Genomic DNA, 19174 nt, shown 5'->3' with positions numbered 1-19174 from the left:
GCTCCAGTATGAGTAACTTTCATGTCACTTTAAGCAAGTATTCTTGGGTTTTTTTAAATTGTTTTTGATCCATTTTTAGATGTTTGTTGCCTTGGCCAACAATTCTAAAATTGAATTTAATGACAAATAGTGTAGCAGTTTATACATTTGCCTAACAAGCTAAAAATCCCCAGGTCAATCCCAGGAGGAGACACAAATCCACAAATCCGTTTGGGGGGGTCTGGAAGGGCATGCAGTGTAAAAATCTGCATATCAAATATGCAAAGCCATCCACTGTGGTTCACCCCTTGTGAATAAGGGAGCAGCCAAGAGTAGCTGTATATTTAATGACAAATAGTCCTGGAGTTTTTCAAACATCACCAAACCATAGCAGCCTTACATGTTAGCACAAATCTGATTTATGGAAAATATTTGCAATCCCAGACCACGTCTGGGAATTGGACAGCTGTTAAAGGGACCGTTCACCCCAAAATTAAATATCCATATTTCTTTTAAATCAGCTTAAAGTATTGAAGCATTACTAGACAAAAGACGAAAGGTTGAGCAGATTCCTTCATCAACCCCTGTCCTTTAACATCATCCACAGAGGGTAAGTTCTGTGCAGGTTCTGGAGGACAGCGTAGCTCCTGGCTCTGCTGGTGGAGGTGGAGGCCGTGAAAGGGACCCACTCCACCCTGAGAGGACCTGTGAAGGAGACAGTGGAAAAAAAGCTGCTAGAAGCTCTGACTCCTTGGTACCACATAGTCACAGCACCCTACTCAGCAAACCCTAGAGTACCCACAACAAGGGGGCTAGGGTCACCATGGTAACGGCACACAAAGGGCGTGGATAGTGGGGTGTTGGGCTCTTAATGCTGATGCCATGATGCTTCCTGCTGCTTTGCACTGCATGCGGCATGCAATTGTGCTGTGGCTCAGAGTGACGGGGGTGCAGTGCTGCTTCATGAAGAATTTCCTTCTGCCAAAGCTACTTTCAGGAATCACAATCCCCAATTAAGTCAGCAGCGCTAGTTTCACCCAGAGAGGCTACAGGTTTAATACAGATTTGATAAGTGCAGTCTGTAACTAAGGCTATATTTTATTAGGAAAGGCCCCAAGTAGGTTACTTCCAGCACTCATGTTTACAAATTAAACTCAGGGGTGACATTTAGTTTGTCTCTGGCAATTTGGCAAACCAGGTTGTGCATCAGTGTCTGTAATAAGTGTACACTGGCGCCATCTGGTGCTGAAACATAGAATTGCAAGTGAGTTTTGTCTTCATTACACAAGCATGCTTAATCGAACATGATTGCTAATCATGATGGGTTGTTTTCAGAAGGTTTATTGTTATTGAGTATGTTCTTTTCAGCATTTAAAGTAGAGTCAAGGTTACTTTTCACATTTAAAAAATAAATAAATAAATATGCAGACCACCAAATAACTATGTTAAACCTTCTGAAAATAATTCTGCCTTTCGTGTGCATGTGTCAGATTTTCTCGCAAATTCTATAATTTCACCTGCATGTTTCTTTTCCTCCAGTTTCCTCTTCTATCGCTTGAAATGTCTTATGACGGTGGATTCTCTGTTTTTGTGCAGGATCATCAGAAGCTGTTGCCGGGTAGCGTGGCGGCCGTGACTCCACTGTCCTTCTGTCGATCCTGCAAAGGCACGAGCGCGGACTCCTCTCACCTCCACCTTGGCACCGCAGAGTCACTGTCGCTCTGCAGGTCTGACCCTCTACCCCAGAAACTCCTGGCCCATTTGGCAGAGAGCCGAGGGACAGAATTGTGTCCTCTCAGCCCTTACATGCTCCGTCTCTCTGGGGCAGGGTTCGCCTACTACGCTCCTGGGCCGGAAACCTCAGTGTGAACACAGATGCAGACTCTGAAGCTTCTGCATCTCAGAGATCTGTGAATTACACAACGCAGACATGTTCAAACACATCTGAAGCATGGACACTCCATGCTAAGTTCACCATGTGCATTTTTGGGCTACACCTGAGTGAAAAACCCTTTAGATAGTATTGCCCTTACTCCTAATTCACATACTTGTCTCATTTTTTTTTTCTTTTTTTTTTTTGGTTTGATTCAGCAAATTCCCTGCTCAGACTCTTACTTGAAAAAGTTTATGAGCAAAAGGAGAACCATGTGCGAAAATGCTTCTCGCACTGTGGAGCTGTGCCGTTTGAACTGTTGAACCTTTTTGTATTTCCTCGTCTCATTTTCAGTCTGACACTCTTGCCTGGTCCTCCACTTTTGCGTCCCCTTTTTTCGCTTCTTTGTAAATGTTTGTCGGAAACATTTATGTACATTTTGTGGTCTGGCCAAGTAAGGGGGATAGCCTTCAAGCGCAGCCCTTTAGGTGTGCGTGCGTGTGCATGAGCGTGAGTACGCATGAATTTTGCCTGTTTATTGTATGTTTGTATGTGACACACCTTTGCCTTACAGGTAACAACACAGCAGCAGGCTAGGAGCCAAAGGAGAAAGGTGTTTAGATTTAGAAAAACTGGAAAAAAAGAAGCATAAGTGATGTTTTTACAAAGCCTTACACACAACCATCAGCTGAAGGAGAGAGGCGGGGGAAATCTGAAGAGGGATGTGCAGTATTTTAGCCACCCTGCCTTAATTCATAGATGCCCTTTTTTTCCCTTTTAAACTGATTATATGTGGTCACTTTAAACACATTTGTGAGAGTACAAGGAGGTTCAAAGAGCATAGATATAAATATATACAGTACAATGAGTCTATTATTCCTCCTACTTTCTTTTACCCTCACAATTGTGTCGAGCTTTGTTTCCCTTATCTGTCAGCGTAGCATGTCAGATCTCTCTCTGCATGCTGATTTATTCTTCTCTCAGTTGTTCCACATCCCTCTTTGTCCCAGACATCATTCATCACCAAACCTTTCATGGCACTTGTGTTTTTTTTTTTCCTTTTCCCTGAACAGTTAGCAAAACTGCACCCTCTCCTGCCACCACGTGGTTGTGCAGGGTAACAGCAGCAGCCTGGGACTTGTTTGCGTGTTTGTTTGTGGATGTCCTAAATGACTTGCTACTCCTCCCTGTTGCATTGTGCTCGTGTGTTTGCTGCTGTGCTCCGTGTTATGCAAAAGTTAACGTAAGAATGCTAATGTTGTCACGTTATAAGGGGCTGTCTCTGTGTCACATAATTCCATGAGGCTTTTTTTTTTTTTTTTTTTTTTTTGTACTGTTCGAAAATTATTGATGTCAGTCACTATTGATGTGTGGATGTAAATTTAAAAAAACAATATTGATCTATATTGTGGTGAGAAGGGGTGTTGGATAGATTTCATTTCTTGTAAGAAGGTGGGAGACTTGAATCGGCGATGTCACAATCAAATCAATGAGAATGTTGAAGTGATTTGTCCATCACGTCCTCCAGCTGAAGATTGTAGCTCATTTTCGGTGAACCTCTTTTTCTGCATTTCTAAAAATCTGAATTTTGTTGGGTTACATAGCAAGTTACTGACTCTGGAAGTCATGAATGTGAGATTTTCTTCTTCTTTTTTTTTTTTTTATACATTTATACAGTTTCATACACATCACCATTTGCCAATATGTATAAAATCATTAATCTGGACTCTTCCTTTCAGTTTTCACTCCACAAGCCTCCACAGGTGTGGAGGGGCTCAACATCCCGACCTCAGCGATAAAAGGAACGTACTTGGTGCTTGTAACACAGTGTCCCACCTCACTGTGCCGTTGCCATACCGTATCGAGACATAGTCTAAATGTCATATTCTACAATAATAATGTAACTTTTGTGATATGACGGGGAAGCATTTGTTGTAATTCAGACATGTTTAGTAGCAAATTCCTCCACATTTCAAATTTTCACCACTTAGTCAATTTTTGTGTTGTCCATTGTGTATATTTTTTTTGCTACTTTTGTATCTCAGAGAGAAGACTATATTTTAACTCTATGCTAGAGTATGTGGTCGAGTTTGTAACCAAAACGAGAGGAAAAAACTAAGATTCATTAGATTTACCAATAGTTATACACAGTGCACTTTGTTTTACAACAGATCTGTTTGACCATTCAAAACCAGGTCTTGTCTTGTCAGCTGGGGTTTATGGTTCACTCTTCCTCACAAGTTATTTTTCTAACAAGATTGTATTGGGTGAGAAGGGGAGGGGAAAAAAAGAAGTGACCAAATAACTTGACTAGGAATGAACTGTCTGTATGTGTCAGCTCTGTCGCAATGGATTTATCACACCAGCCTTCTACTGCTGATCAGAATGTCAAACTGCTTTTTTCTAAGTCCATCAGCACAACAGCAGGTGCTCATCTTGTCACTCCTGAGCTTGGCAAAGGTCTGATATGTCGACTTCTGTGCTCTGAGCAGCACACTTCATATCATACCTTTTTAGTACGGCACTGTTTGTATTACTAAACAGGTTTTGAGAAATTACTTTTTTTCCGTTTTGGATAAAAGATTTTAAAAGTTCACCTGTTGACTTTTTGCCAGCCTGTCTGTAGCAAATGAGGGCAAAGCACTGTATTGTCATTCTGCTTGTAATAAAGAGTGAAAACACTTGTCCTGCCATGGTTTGTGTTATAAACTATATCGCCAAAAGTATTTGCTCATCTGCCATCACACGTAGATGCAACTGAGTAACATTTCATTCTTGATCGATAGGATTGAACATGTCGGCCCAGCCTTTGTAGCTACAACAGCGTCAACTCATCTGGGAAGGCTTTCTGCAAGAGCCGAGCCCGACTCCTGAAAAACAGCCCTGTAGCATAATTCCCCCTCCACCTAACTTTTGGGGGGGAGGAGTTGTCCCAACTTACACTTGGTACAATGCAGTCACACAAGCACTGTTCTGGGAATTGCCGGACAGAGAAGTGTGATTCATCACTCCAAAGGACATGTTTCCGCTCCTCTAGAGTCCAGTAGTGGTGTGCTTTACACCACTGCATTCAGTGCGTTGCACTTGCTGATGTAATGCTTGGATGGCAGCTGCTTTGTAGAGGAAGCAAAAGTACAGAAATTTTATGAAAGTTAAAGTATTGATTCAACTTCATTACTCAAGTAAAAGTGAAAAAGTACGGGCTCTGAAACGTACTCAAAGTAGCTCTTTTGAAGATGTTTCTACCAGCTATTTCTGTGGAAAGCTAGTTGAACCTTATGTTATATTCATGTAATTAAAATCACATTAACATAGTGTGGGAATACAAATGGGAATGCAAACTTTATTTCAGTCTAATGAGTCCTTATGAATCTACACTGCTTGAATCAGTTATGGAAAAAAGGGGAGTGTTAAAGTGAAACTTGGCAGGTGGGGGAACCCTAAAATTGGTCGTAGTAGCACAGCATTGGGTAAAGAATCACAGCTGAAAATTTTTATTGTGAGCTCCAGTGGGGTTTCTTAGTGTATAGGCTGTGATCAGCCGATCTGGCCTACTGCTGCTACTATTAGGTTTACTGCTCTGTGTGGATTTGCACGACTGAATTCAACTAGATGTAAGCAGATGTTTCATGAATGGTCTTGGCTGATTTCCATCTTATACACTGACAATATTTTGTTTATACTAGATGGTATAAAGTAGCTATGAAGGTTAATTTCAGTGAATGCCACTCAGCTAAATTCATTTTTATCTCTGCTATCCTTTATGTAACCCAGCTCCACCCAGCACACTGTCCATCACACAGTGTGCTAACAAACTAACTAGTAAGAATTCTGAATTTAATCTCAGAATTCTTTTTTTTCCCCCAGTGGCCCTATCGTATCTCAGAATCCAGTATTCTGAGAATAAAGTCGGAATCCTGAGAAAAATGTCAGAATTCTGACTTTTTTCACAGAATTCTGAGATTTTAGTCAGAATTCTGACTTTTTTCTCAGGATTCTGGGATTAAAGTCAGCATTCTGACTCAGAATTCTGAGATTAAAGTTATAATTCTAACTCAGAATTCCGAGATTAAAGTTAGAATTCTGAGATTATAGCCAGAATTGAGAAAAAAGTTATAATTCTAACTCAGAATTCCGAGATTAAAGTTAGAATTCTGAGATTATAGCCAGAATTGAGAAAAAAGTCAGAATTCTGACTCAAAATTCCGAGATTAAAGTTAGAATTCAGACTCAGTATTCTCAGATTAAAATTAGAATTCTGAGATTATAGTCAGATTTCTGAGAAAAAAGTCAGAATTCTCACTCAGAATTCTGAGATTAAAGTTAGATTTCTCACTCAGACTTCTGACTCAGAATTCTGAGATTAAGGTCAGAATTCCGACTCAGAATTCTAAAAAAAAAAAAACAAGTCAGAATCCAGAGTCAGAATTCTGAGACTAAAGTCAGAATTCTCACGTTTTTCTCAGAGTTCTGAGATTATAGTAAGAATTCTGACATTTTTCTCAGAATCCTGAGTTAGATTTCTCACTCAGAATTCTGAAATTACACTCAGACTTCTGACTCAGAATTCTGAGATTAAAGTTAGAATTCTCACTCAGGATTCTGATATTAAGGCCAGAATTCCAACTCAGAATTCTACAAAAAAAAAAAAAAAAAGAAGTCAGAATCCAGAGTCAGAATTCTGAGATTAAAGTCAGAATGCTCACGTTTTTCTCAGAATTCTGAGATTATAGTAAGAATTCTGACATTTTTCTCAGAATCCTGAGATTAAAGTCAGCATTCTGACTCAGATTTCTGAGATTAAAGTTATAATTCTAACTCAGAATTCCGAGATTAAAGTTAGAATTCTGAGATTATAGCCAGAATTCTGAGAAAAAGTCAGAATTCTGACTCAAAATTCCGAGATTAAAGTTAGAATTCTGAAGAAAAAAAAAGTCAGAATTCTGACTCAGAATTCTGAGATTAAAATTAGAATTCACACTCAGAATTCTGAGATTAAAATAAGCATTCTGACTTTTTTCTCAGAAATTAAAGTTAGAATTCTGATTCAGAATTCTGAGATTAAAATAAGCATTCTGACATTTTCTCAGAATTCCGACTCAGAATTCTGAGATTAAAGTTAGAATTATGATTCAGAATTCTGAGAAAAAAGTCAGAATTCTGAGAAAGAGAATTCTGAAAAAATGTTTAGAAATCTGACTCAGAATTCTGAGAAAATGTCAGAATGCTTATTTTAATCTCAGAATTTTGACTTTTCTCTCAGAATTCTAACTAGTCAGAATTCTAACTAGTTAGAATTCTGACTAGTTAGAATTCTGACATCAATCTCAGAATCCTTTTTCCCCCCCAGTGGCCCTAATCCCCTCCCGTAGAGTTAGCACACTGTAGTTTGTTTTACAGGATGTCTCTCAATTTAGAATAACATAAATTCACATCAAATACATATCCAAAATCTGATTTAACAATTGAGAACTTGCATATATTTCCAGTTTATTAAATACCACTGAGCAGTCCTTACCTTTAACTAGGTATTCCTGTCCTGACCTGTCTTTCTTTCTCCATCTCTGAGTGAAGTTAGCTGGACATTAGCTAGCTAGCAGACAAGTTGCACACATAGCCATGGAAGTGATTGAATTCAATGACTTGACTTCAATGGGTGAGTGAATATTTTCAGCAATATAGTATGTCACAGTTCATCAAAACTTCACCAAAATGCTCCACCCACAAGTTGGCGCTAGCTCTACGCAGTCACTGGGCTGCATCTCCATCCTGCCTGTAGAACTTTGTATTTGGCCACACACATAGCAACTCAAGAACAGATGAGAAACAAAGTCATCTACCAGTCTGGAAATGGTTAAAAACCATTTCCCAGGCTTTGGGACTCCAGTGAATCACAGTGAGAGCCATTATTCACTAATAGAGACAATTTGGAACAGTGGTGAACCTTCCCAAGAGTGGCCAGCTTGCCAAAATCACTCCAGAAGTACACTCACAAGTCATCCAGGAGGCCACAAAAGAAACCAGAAAAACATCAAAAGAACTGCAGGCCTCACTTATTTCAGTTTAAGTCGGAGTTCATGATTCAACAATAAGAAAGCAACTGGGCAAAAATGGCATCCATTGGAGACTTGGCGAAAACCACTCCTGACCAAAAAAAACACACAGAGTCTTTTAGGTAAAAATTCTGTGGACTACAAGACTAAAGTTGGACTTTTTGGAAAGTTTAAGTTCTGTTACATTTTACATAAAACTAACACAGCATTTCATAGAAAGAGCATTAAAGCAACAATCAAACATGTTGGTGATAGTGTGATGGTCAGAGGCTGCTTTGCCACTTCAGGACCTGGACAATTTGCCGTAATTGATGAATGTTCTGTTTTCTACCAGAAAATCCTAAAAGAGGATTTCCACCAGTTTGTGTCCTAAAGCTCAAGATCACTTGGTTTATGCAGTGGGACAATGATCCGAAACATACAGGCAAGTCCATCTCTGAATGGCTCACAAAACAAACGGTAGGTTTTGGAGTGAAAAAAGTCTGAACTGAGTCCAATTGACATGTTTTGGCATGAAGTTAAACAAGCCATTTATGCTTGAAAACTGCAATGCAATTTGCAAATTCTGTAAAGAAGAGTGGGGCAAAATTCTTCCACAACAATTTGAAAGACTCGCCAGACTTGCCAGTTATCATAAATGTTTGCAGTTCTGGGTTAGGGCAGTTAGGGTTAGTCCTCATGATATAAACGAGAAGAAAGTTCATCATGCAATGTCACAGATTTCTCTCTAGACTAACTGACAATACCACTTCTATCTTGAGGTGTCAACCAGTCAAGCCAGAATGTGCCCATCTTATTGTCAATAAGTAAGGCTGGAGTTATTCGACTGTTTAATGAATTCAGACATACCAGTGACATCGCGTCACCCCCGTCAACGAACACCTCAGTGGCTTCAGCCTCTACAGATGGCAAGAACATCCCTGCCGTACAACTATGGCAGTGTAAGAAAATGAGTGAACATCTGACATAACTGGAGTAGAGCAATGACAGATAAATCAAATCAAATCAAATCAAATCACTTTTTATTGTCACATCACATGTGCAGGCACACTGGCACAGCACATGCGAGTGAAATTCTTGTGTGCGAGCCCCACAAGTAACAGAGATGTGCAAACACAACAACACAAACGAGCAAAATACAAGAATGGCCAACCTGAAACTAATAAATATATGTACAATATATAATAGTGTATGCATTTCTGGATGTGTATACTAAATATTTTTCTACGTGTGTGTGTGTGTGTGTGTGTGTGTGTGTGTGTGTGTGTGTATACACATTTTTACAAATTAAATAGTAAAATAATAATAATAATAATAATAATAATAATAATAATAAAATATATAAAATATACAGAGTTGAATATGTGCAAAACAAATGGCATTTATATACAGTGTGGAGTGCATAATGTTGAAGTTCCAGTAGTGAAGCTGAGGTGTCTATGACGTGTTCAGCAGTCTGATGGCCTGGTGGAAGAAGCTGTCTCTCAGTCTGCTGGTACGGGACCGGATGCTGCAGAACCTCCTTCCTGATGGAAGCAGTCTGAACAGTTTATGGCTGGGGTGACTGGAGTCCTTGATGATCCTCCCCGCTTTCCTCAGGCAGCGCTTCCTGTAGATGTCTTGGAGGGAGGGAAGCTCACCTCCAATTATCCGTTCAGAGCACCGCACTACTCGCTGGAGAGCTTTGCAGTTGTAGGCGGTGCTGTTGCCATACCAGGTGGTGATGCATCCAGTGAGGATGCTCTCAATGGCACAGTGATAGAAGGTCCTGAGGATGCGGGGGCTCATGCCGAATCTTTTCAGTCTCCTGAGAAAGAAGAGGCGCTGCTGCGCCTTCGTCACTGTTTTGTTTGTGTGTACTGACCACGTAAGATCCTCAGCCAGATGTACACCAAGGAACCGGAAGCTGCTCACTCTCTCCACAGCAGCGCCGTTGATGGTGATGGGGGTGTGTACTTCTCTGCACCTCCGGAAGTCCACTATCAACTCCTTTGTCTTTACGACGTTGAGGGTGAGATGGTTGTCTTGACACCAGTGGGTCAGGGCGCTGACCTCCTCCCTGTAAGCCGTCTCATCACCGTTGGTGATAAGACCCACCACTGTAGTGTCGTCCGCAAACTTCACAATGATGTTGGAGCTGTTAGTGGCTGTGCAGTCGTAGGTGTAGAGTGAGTACAGGAGAGGGCTCAGTACACACCCCTGTGGAGCACCAGTGTTCAGTGTGATGGGGGATGAGGTGATGCTGCCCAGTCTGACCACCTGGCGTCTGTCAGACAGGAAGCTAAGGATCCAGCTGCAGAGGGAGCTGCTCAGTCCTAGATCCTGCAGTTTCCTGTCCAGCTTCGAGGGAACGATGGTATTGAATGCTGAGCTGTAATCTACAAACAGCATTCTCACATACGTGTCTCTCTTCTCCAGGTGTGACAGGGCAGTGTGTAGTGTCAGGGCTATGGCATCATCAGTGGACCTGTTGTGGCGGTATGCAAACTGTAGAGGGTCCAGTGAGTCGGGTAGTGCAGAGCAGATGAAGTCCCTGACCAGCTTCTCGAAGCATTTGCTTACGATGGGGGTCAGGGCTACAGGTCGCCAGTCGTTCAATGAGGAGATGGTGGAGGATTTGGGTACAGGGACGATGGTGGCCATTTTGAAGCAGGCTGGGACTACAGACAGAGAGAGGGAAAGGTTGAAGATGTGCGTGAACACTCCAGCCAGCTGAGCCGCGCATGACCTGAGGACGCGGCCGGGAATCCCGTCCGGACCAGTAGCTTTGCGTGCGTTCACCTTCCTGAAGCACTTCCGCACATCCTCCTCAGACACAGTGTGCGTGTAAACAACAATAAACCTCTTGTTCTACATTAGTGCTAAAAAATATAAGGTCACTGGGGTCAGAGTCCCCAGAAGAGACCTAGTGTCACCTGAATGGAAAAGTACACAATAATGATGGTCCTCACTTAAGAGGTCTGTCTGCTAACTTATGGATTAAATGCTGTATTGCTATTGTCTGAGTGACATTTTCTTTGAATTTCCCTGGATTATCTTGTATTTTCAGCTTTTGAGTCTACACAAGACATCGCTAAAACATTAGAAACTAGATAAGCAGCAACCAGCACCCACAATGAATACAGATTTATGAAATTCATCCCTCATTTTATTGAGCGTCTTACCTAGCTGTGTCAAGGATGCATGTAATTAAAGCTCTTATATATGCAGTCTGTGAAGTTTGTTTACACATGGAATTTGCAAAGAGGGTTACCGAAGATGATCCTACTGTATTTTGTCATAACCATGTGCCGTCACATGGTGGCAATGCAGCATAATCAATGATGCATGGCCGGCATTGGTACCATTGCCGTCTCTGTTTCTGCAGATAAGAATGTTTCATGACAAAGCTGTTGTCCCTTTCCTTTACGCTGGATGTCACTATTGGATCAGCTGTTTGTGCAAAACTGTTATGCTGACCTTCACATCCCCTCCCCCAATCTGCCTGCCAGGTCTGCACCATCATGTGTGCTGAGGCAGAAGCATGCATGTGTGAATGAGGCTGTCTGCTGCTCCACCTCCTCCCCGTCTCCCTCCTTCACCATCCTTTGCGCTGCATTTTCCTGCAGGAGACTCGTCACTGTGGCTGAGGCTGTCACAGCCATAACAGCTTCAGCATCAGCATCATTTCCTCATCTGTCTCAGCAGCATCCACTCCATCCTGGAGAGCATTCATTTTTCACAAGCGCACACCCCCTTTTACCTCTCTTTCCTCTAGATTTTTAACTCACATCCTAGGTTCGTTTACCCTGTCGCATCTCCCTCTTCCCTTCTGCTCAACTCAACAGTCTCCCTCACCACCATCCACTCTTCCATAGCACCGCTCAGCAAAAAGCAGGCAAGCTGTCTCTTCTTCCTACAAAAGCGTCTCTTAGCTGGACAGCTGGTCTTCCACTGTCCCTCTGGAGGATGATCCTGTGGATGAAGACAGAGGAGATGGCCCTCGGTGAGCTGCTAGTGAGACTGAGGACCGTCACCCAAAGCATAGGTGGGTGGCAACGACACAATTGGAAGCAGCTCTTGTCTCTGGTCATTGTATTTTTTGCTTGCTGAGGATGTTGCATGTTGATCTTAAACATAGACATAGGTGAAAATACTATTACTAAAATGCAGACACAGTAAGAGACATATTATTCCTTTGCCTTGATGGAATCAAGTCCAAATGGACATCAAAACAAAAGCAGTTTACAAAGCCAATGCAGGATCACAATGTCGAAGCGTGTTGTACAGGAAACCACACAAGCTTGAATGTGCTGCTGTTCATGATCATTCTGCCTCAAGACATGCAGGTGCTTAGTCGGAATACGATTTTATCCTCTGAAATAAAATCTGGTTCATGCTGACATTAAAGAGATATTAAAGTATTTACAATGCGGATAAACAGAAATACTATTGCATGAAAAGCTGTCTCATTTTTTTACAGAAACGCAGGCTGTACACAGGGTGGTTTGTGTTGTGATACACTACCTCACTAACCCCAATTGTAGTACTCCACCCTAGAAAACTATAGTGTGTGGAATATGTCTGATTAGCAAAAGTGTTTTTAAAAAATGAGACACAATGACCTTCCTCTGTAACCGTAGAATGATTATTTAACATAACCTTTTCATTTCCGAATATTCGCACGGTTTCTTTTACTGATTTTGCTGTTAGGTCTGCCTTCCTGAGCTCCCCTCATGGTGTTTTTGTGGTTAGACGGCTTTTTTTCTACTCTATATATGACGTTCTCCTGCTTTTGCAGCTTCTTGATTTATCGCCACCAAATCAAGGACAGACGTTTCTCCTGTGCTAAATTAATGCCACTGATGTGATTTGTGATCTTTGCTTCTGGTCCCTTTTGATCCATTTATAGAGATCTCCCCTAATCCACTCACTGCCAGCACACAACCACTCTAATAAGCATGAACGCACACATGCACAGCCTGCACAGCCTGCACAGACAACCTGCCAAACACTTGGGTGTGTTAATATTTTATTTAATGTTTGTAAAACCTTACTTAGAAAAGCCTACCCTAAAGAGTTATAGCTTTCAGACCCTCATTTCATTTTGCACCTGTACATGTCAAGCTAAAGTGAGAGGAAATAATGTTTTACTAAGTGCATTTACTGGTTTCCCCTTTGCATGGTTTCATTTTTAAGATGATGAAAGCATGGCAGTAGTGAGTGGGTGGACTTGACTAAGGAGGGGGGACTTGGCTATGCCCAGGCTAGAGGAATGAAAATGCAAAGACTCTAAAGGCAAATCAAGAATTGCATCACTCTACTTAGCTAAAATCAAAATGAAAATAAGGTCATATTGTTCCTGGGGGTTTTTAAGTTTGCAATACTATCCTAAAACTGTACATTAATCCAGTCCCTGGTAGCTGTTTATAAAGAAGTGTGACAGGAATTCGCTGTGGCAGGAGAATGAGAGCAGCAATCGGCTCAGAGAGGAGAGTAACGCTGATCACAGAAGACAGCAGAGAGGAAGGGAGAGTGAGGAAAAGGGAGATTTGGGGAATTGAGTCAGCTAAGGATGCATAGGATTTAGCATCATCTAACTTGAAGAACTGTTTTTTTCTTCTTGTTTTTCTCTGATCCATTCTCTGATGGATGTTGCATTGTACACTGTAGAAAGCTGAAGTATTAATTGCTTTTTTTTTTTGTCCCTTGGGGAATACTGCACTCCTGTCTGTTTCAACTTCTGGCTGCTGGCTGTCTTTGCAGCGCCATTAGCATGAGTGCAACACAACGTGATATAAACCAAAAGCATCTATTTGGATCATGACCTGTAGCTGAGTGCATTTTCCTTTTTTGGTAAAGATGATGGGTGATCCAGTTCATTCGTCAATGTAGTAAGCTGTGGGTGGACAAGAGTCGTTTTTTACAGCTTATTCAAGGGAGAGAGAAAATAAAATATTGGGTAAATGGTAGCTTTTCCTAAATGCAATTAAATAAAGCTAACGGATTTTGATCAGATTGTTGCGAATTACACTTATACAGGTAATAAACCAAAATATTAGACACATCAAAACTTTGACCTGATGATGGTGCTAGAATACAGGTTAAAGGATCACCACGGTAATCATTCTAAGGGACGTGTGCGTGGGTCTTTGTGTAGGTGTGTGAGCCTTTATGGCAGTTTATTAAATACTTAGATGTTCACTCACAAAATCACAATTAAAGACACCTGTTGTTTTCGTACAGGAAGTCATGGGATCACTAGCGTCATGTGTAAACCATGAAATTTCATGGCAGTCCTTTTAACAATTGTGGAGGTTTTCTAGTACAATAACACTGATGAACCAATCCACAGCACCATGCTCAGTAATTTAATTGGCAGAACCATTAGTCAGTTAACTGAAAGGAAAACAGTAGGTTAACTACGAATATAATACTTAGAGCCATAATCACTGGAAGCCTCTTTCTGACTTTCTAACTGGGCATTTGACCTACTTCCAGCTGATTTAAAAGGACACATCTAGTTCACTGAGTCACAGGTGTCGGCTTTTCCAGCAGGAATGTGTTCTTCTGCAGCTGGTGAAGCTTAGGGGGGCTGTTTCTTTATTTTTTATTTATCGTGCAGCACACGCATGCAAGCCAAGTGGAAGAGGCTTATTATATATTGCGTGGGGGAGTTTATGGCTTGGAAGGAGCTGACTCTCATGAACCTTTGCTTGAAAGCAGTCCATCTATCCCATGAGTATGGTTACATTTTGATAATGGTCATTTGTAACTGAGCAGATTTTTCACTGTTTCATTGATGGAACATTAACTCAACAAGGAGGTGTATAAATCAAATACTATATTGTGTCAGGTTCCTTTTTAAGCTAAAGGTCAATGGTTCATTCTGCCCTAAGTGGGCTATGCTGTTCATCCTTAAAGGCAGAGCAGGTGTATAACCAGATGGATCCAGCAGGCAACTATCAGCTTCCAGCTAGCCAGCCATGCTCAGAGAGATATAGTACCTAGGGATAGCAAGAGTGGTAGTAAAAGCATTCTAAATTTGTCTTTTGCTAGTTACAATTACTGTTTCATGTAAAACAAAATCTAATGTATCACTATATATATCCACCACTTTTATTACATTAGTCTTGATACAGCCTCTGCCACCACATCAGATCAATTGCTCTGGGCTCCTTTGATCAGCTCCATCACCTAGTGGGGGTGGGGGGTCATAGTTTGGTCCCGCCTTCACTGTTGTGATTGGTGTGGGGGTAGGGACAGGCTTAGGGCGTCGGGGGGTTCCCCGGAGGCATCTTCCTTGGGGGGCTCAACCCGGGGTAGCGGTCATGTCCGGTTAGGGGCTCTGTTGGCTCTCAGGTGACTGTTTCCTCGCGGCTGCGTGCAGCGGGGCTAGGGGAGGGTCTGTGCTGACGGACGTGGGTTACTGACCTGGTAGCCTGGCTGCCCCTGGGTGGGTCCGGGATGGGCGTGAGGTTCTGGGGGTGCTCTGTCTCTGGGCTGGGACCCGGACCGGGCCTCGGGGGCTTGGGTCCTGGTTGGTGTGTTGCCGGGGTTGTGGGCAGGTGGGTGCATGGGGGCCCAGCCCTGGAGCAGGGTGCCGCCGGTGCATCGAGCCACCTGGGGGGCTCTTCAACTGGTGGGGGAGATTGTCACATCTTGCAGGAGCTTTCCTCTCCTCAGGAGCTCCCTCTGCAGGAGGGGGAGATACAGGAGAGGTGGAGGAAGATCTCAGCCTGGGTGTTTATTGTCTTATGTAGTCTGGAAGATGAGTGGATGGTGGGGTGGGTGCAGTTTTCTCTGTGGTGGGGTTGGGTGGACTGTCCCGGGCTCTGTGGGGCCGGGCGGCGCTGCTGCACTGGGCCCCGGTCTGGATGGGCCTGGGCCCCCTTTCCCTGGCGGGTCGCGGAGTGTGGGGGTGCCTACTGGGGTCAGCGGGGGAGCTGGCCCCAGGGAGGGGTCACTTGCCCCTCCCTTCCTTCCCTCCCCATCTCCAGCTGCCTCCCCCTTCCCGCTCCACCACAACCACCCACACATGCAGGGCCTTGGAGTAGGGGTATGTCACCAGGGTGCAGAGGAGGCTACCCCCCCCCCCCCCCCCCCCCCTCTGTCCCCTTCTGGCTGCCTCTGCCTCAATTTTATCCCACAACTTAGACATTCACATTACTCACACTCTCATTACACATACATATAGGATCTTGGGGGTGGGCACGATGCACGGAGTCCAAAGTACCATCAGGGTGTACACCCCACCCCTGGCATCGTTGCCCACCTCTCAATTTTAAATACACGTAGACATTGAGGGCTAGCAGGAGGGACCATGCGCTTACCTGCTGCTCTCTGGCAGGTAGCTCCAAGCCCTCCTGGGTTTTAAATGCACCTTAAAACACACATGCATCAACACTACAATGAGCGGCTGGAGGGAGGTTTGGAGTCTTCTCTCACCCCCATTCTCTGCGACCTGCTGGAGCAGGGGGGCTAGGACTAGGAGGAGTTGGCCGTCCGACTGCGGTCTGGAGTGTGGGGCCTCCCTGCTGCTGCGGAGTCGGGGCGGTCTGCCTCCCCCCACCGCAGGGAAAAGGGAAACACCACCTGGGTCTGGGTGCAGTTCCCCCCTCCAGAGGCGGGGGGACCTAGACCCGGTTTGTAGAGTACGCTTGGGGAGTGTGATCGTGTGTACAGCGTCTCTTTATGTCTGTCTCCACGTTGGTTGAGTGTGGAGTAAGTGCATATGAGAGCATGAGGGTGGGAATGGATGTTTGTATCTGTGTGTGCCTGTATGTCTGTGTCTATATGTCAGGTTGGGTGTCAGGCGCCACCTCTCTGGGGACATCTCAGGCCCTCCAAGGTTTGGAGGCCTATCTCCCCCTACCACCACTTCCCCTGCCAGTGGCGGACTCCCTCAGACATCGGTGCGTTGGTGGTTCTTTGTGTCCGGGGGTGGGCGTCCAGGTACACACCGGCTCACTCCTTGGCGGCCGCTTATCGGGGCCTGGAGCCTGGGGCTCGCTCGGGCCACTTCGGAGGTGGGGTGCCCCCGGCCTCTCGGCCTGGGGCTCGGTCACTCAGGCGCAGCTGGCTGCCGGCGGAGCTCACGGGCGCGTCACTGCAACTCCCCCTGGCTTCTGCTCCGCGGCTGCTGAGTGAGCCCTCATCTGGGACTCTCCTCAGCTCTTTCCGGGACAGTGGCGCGGCTGCCCCTCTGTTGGTCTTCCTTGGTCTCTTGTGTTCTGGGGGCCTCTGGATGTCTGGAGTTTTGATCTCCTCCACACCTGCTTCACGCCCTGGAGGATGGGGCTGTGGCCCCCCCCACACCCTCTAGCAGATCATTACATGAAGGAACCTTTTAAAAAAAACAACAACAAGCGCGTCCATGCTCACAGGTGTACACACGGGTGATCACACCCACAAACTACACCCTTTTTGGCTCCTACCTCAAAGCACACTGTGTTCTGTTGATCTTATGTGCTGCACAATAATGTTTAATATTTAGTATTTACTGTCATATTCCCATATATCATTGTGATGTTGTTTATTCTATTACTCTTGTTCTCTTCTGCTTGCTTTCTTTTTTCTTTCTCAGCAGGTGATCCAGGTGATTGATATGTGCATTTTTTTTTCTCTGCCCGTTCTGTTGGTTTTTGTCTTTTGCCCTTCTCCCCCGTCCCTCTTCTCAGCTGTTTCTCTTTCCCTCTTTCTTTCTCCCCTTCTTTCCCCCAGTCAAGTCTGTCCCGTATTCAGTAAGTGAAAATAAAATAAACAATAAAAGGTGAATCAAATGGACCATTACGGCAAGGCTGGGATGGTCAGTTTGGTAAAGTAAATCCGTTGGGCATCTTTCTTTGCCTTTAGACAACAATTCTGATGGCAAAAGAGCCAAACGGGACAGGCCAAAAAAAATATATATATATATATATATACACTCAACAAAAATATAAACGCAACACCTTTGTTACTGCTCCCATTCCCCATGGGATGGACGTAGAGACCTAAAATTCATTCCAGATACACAATATAACCATCCCTCCCAAACAGTGGTCACAAATCAGTCCAAATGTGTGGTAGTGGGCACATCTGCTATATTGAGATAATCCATCCCACCTCACAGGTGTGCCACATCAGGATGCTGATCTGACATCATGAGTAGTGCACAGGTGTACCTCAGACTGCCCACAACAAAAGGCCACCCTGGAATGTGCAGTTTTTTGCGCTATTGTGGGTCTGGGGACCCAGAACCGGTCAGTATCTGGTGTGACCACCATTTGCCTCATGCAGTGCAACACATCGTCGCATGGAGTCTATCAGATTGTCAATTGTGGCCTGTGGAATGTTGGTCCACTCCACTTCAATGGCTGTGCGAGGTTGTTGGATATTCGTGGGAACTGGTACACGCTGTCGTATACGCCGGTCAAGCACATCCCGAACATGCTCAATGGGTGACATGTCCGGTGAGTATGCTGGCCATGCAAGAACTGGGACATTCTCAGCTGCCATCTGCCCTGAACAATGTGAACCATGATTCATCCGTGAAGCGCACACCTCTCCAATGTGCCAGACGCCATCGAATGTGAGCATTTGCCCACACAAGTCTGTTACGGCGACGAGCTGGAGTCAGGTCAAGACCCCGATGAGGACGACGGGCATGCAGTTGAGCGTCCCTGAGACGGTTTCTGACAGTTTGTGCAGAAATTGTTTTGTTGTGCAAACCAATTGTTCCAGCAGCTGTCTGGGTGGCTGGTCTCAGACGATCTTGGAGGTGAACCTGCTGGATGTGGAGGTCCTGGGCTGGTGTGGTTACACGAGGTCTGCGGTTGTGAGGCCGGTTGGATGTGCTGCCATATTCTCTGAAACGCCTGTGGAGACGGCTTATGGTTGAGAAATGAACATTCAATGCATGGGCGACAGATCTGATTGACATTCCTGCTGTCAGCATGCCAATTGCACGCTCCCTCATTGCTTGTGGCATCTGTGGCATTTTGTTGTGAGACAAAACTGCACATTCCAGGGTGGCCTTTTGTTGTGGGCAGTCTGAGGTACACCTGTGCACTACTCATGATGTCAGATCAGCATCCTGATGTGGCACACCTGTGAGGTGGGATGGATTATCTCAATATAGCAGATGTGCCCACTACCACACACTTGGACTGATTTGTGACCACTGTTTGGGAGGGATGGTTATATTGTGTATCTGGAATGAATTTTAGGTCTCTACGTCCATCCCATGGGGAATGGGAGCAGTAACAAAGGTGTTGCGTTTATATTTTTGTTGAGTGTATATATATATATA

General features: G+C 44.1%; 2 protein-coding genes across 8 annotated transcripts in view; both read left to right on the top strand.

Annotated features, from left to right (window-relative positions):
• LOC146690597 (phospholipid-transporting ATPase IH-like) overlaps nt 1–4536 on the top strand; it is a 35387-nt gene extending 30851 nt beyond the window's left edge. For 2 of the 5 annotated variants that reach the window (XM_085435771.1, XM_085435772.1), the window contains one exon: nt 1576–4536. In XM_085435771.1, the coding sequence (XP_085291897.1) occupies nt 1576–1848 (273 nt within the window). In that variant the 3' untranslated portion in view covers nt 1849–4536. Of the gene's footprint in view, nt 1–586; nt 806–1575 lie in introns of all 5 variants that reach the window. The other 3 variants (XM_085435775.1, XM_085435774.1, XM_085435773.1) reach the window with 2 other exon arrangements.
• Nucleotides 4537–11387: 6851 nt separating this feature from the next.
• mcf2lb (mcf.2 cell line derived transforming sequence-like b) overlaps nt 11388–19174 on the top strand; it is a 49295-nt gene continuing 41508 nt past the window's right edge. For all 3 annotated transcript variants that reach the window (XM_085435767.1, XM_085435770.1, XM_085435765.1), the window contains exon 1: nt 11388–11932. In XM_085435767.1, coding sequence (XP_085291893.1) covers nt 11854–11932 — 79 coding nt within the window. In that variant the 5' untranslated portion in view covers nt 11388–11853. The remainder of the gene's footprint in view (nt 11933–19174) is intronic.

Source organism: Copadichromis virginalis, linkage group LG16, assembly GCF_057382275.1.
Source record: "Copadichromis virginalis isolate Kocher_CV1m ecotype Utaka linkage group LG16, C_Virginalis_male_GT1.1, whole genome shotgun sequence".
NCBI lineage: Eukaryota > Metazoa > Chordata > Actinopteri > Cichliformes > Cichlidae > Copadichromis > Copadichromis virginalis.
The sequence above is the reverse complement of the archived record's forward strand: the minus strand, read 5'-3'. Positions and strand labels throughout refer to the sequence as shown.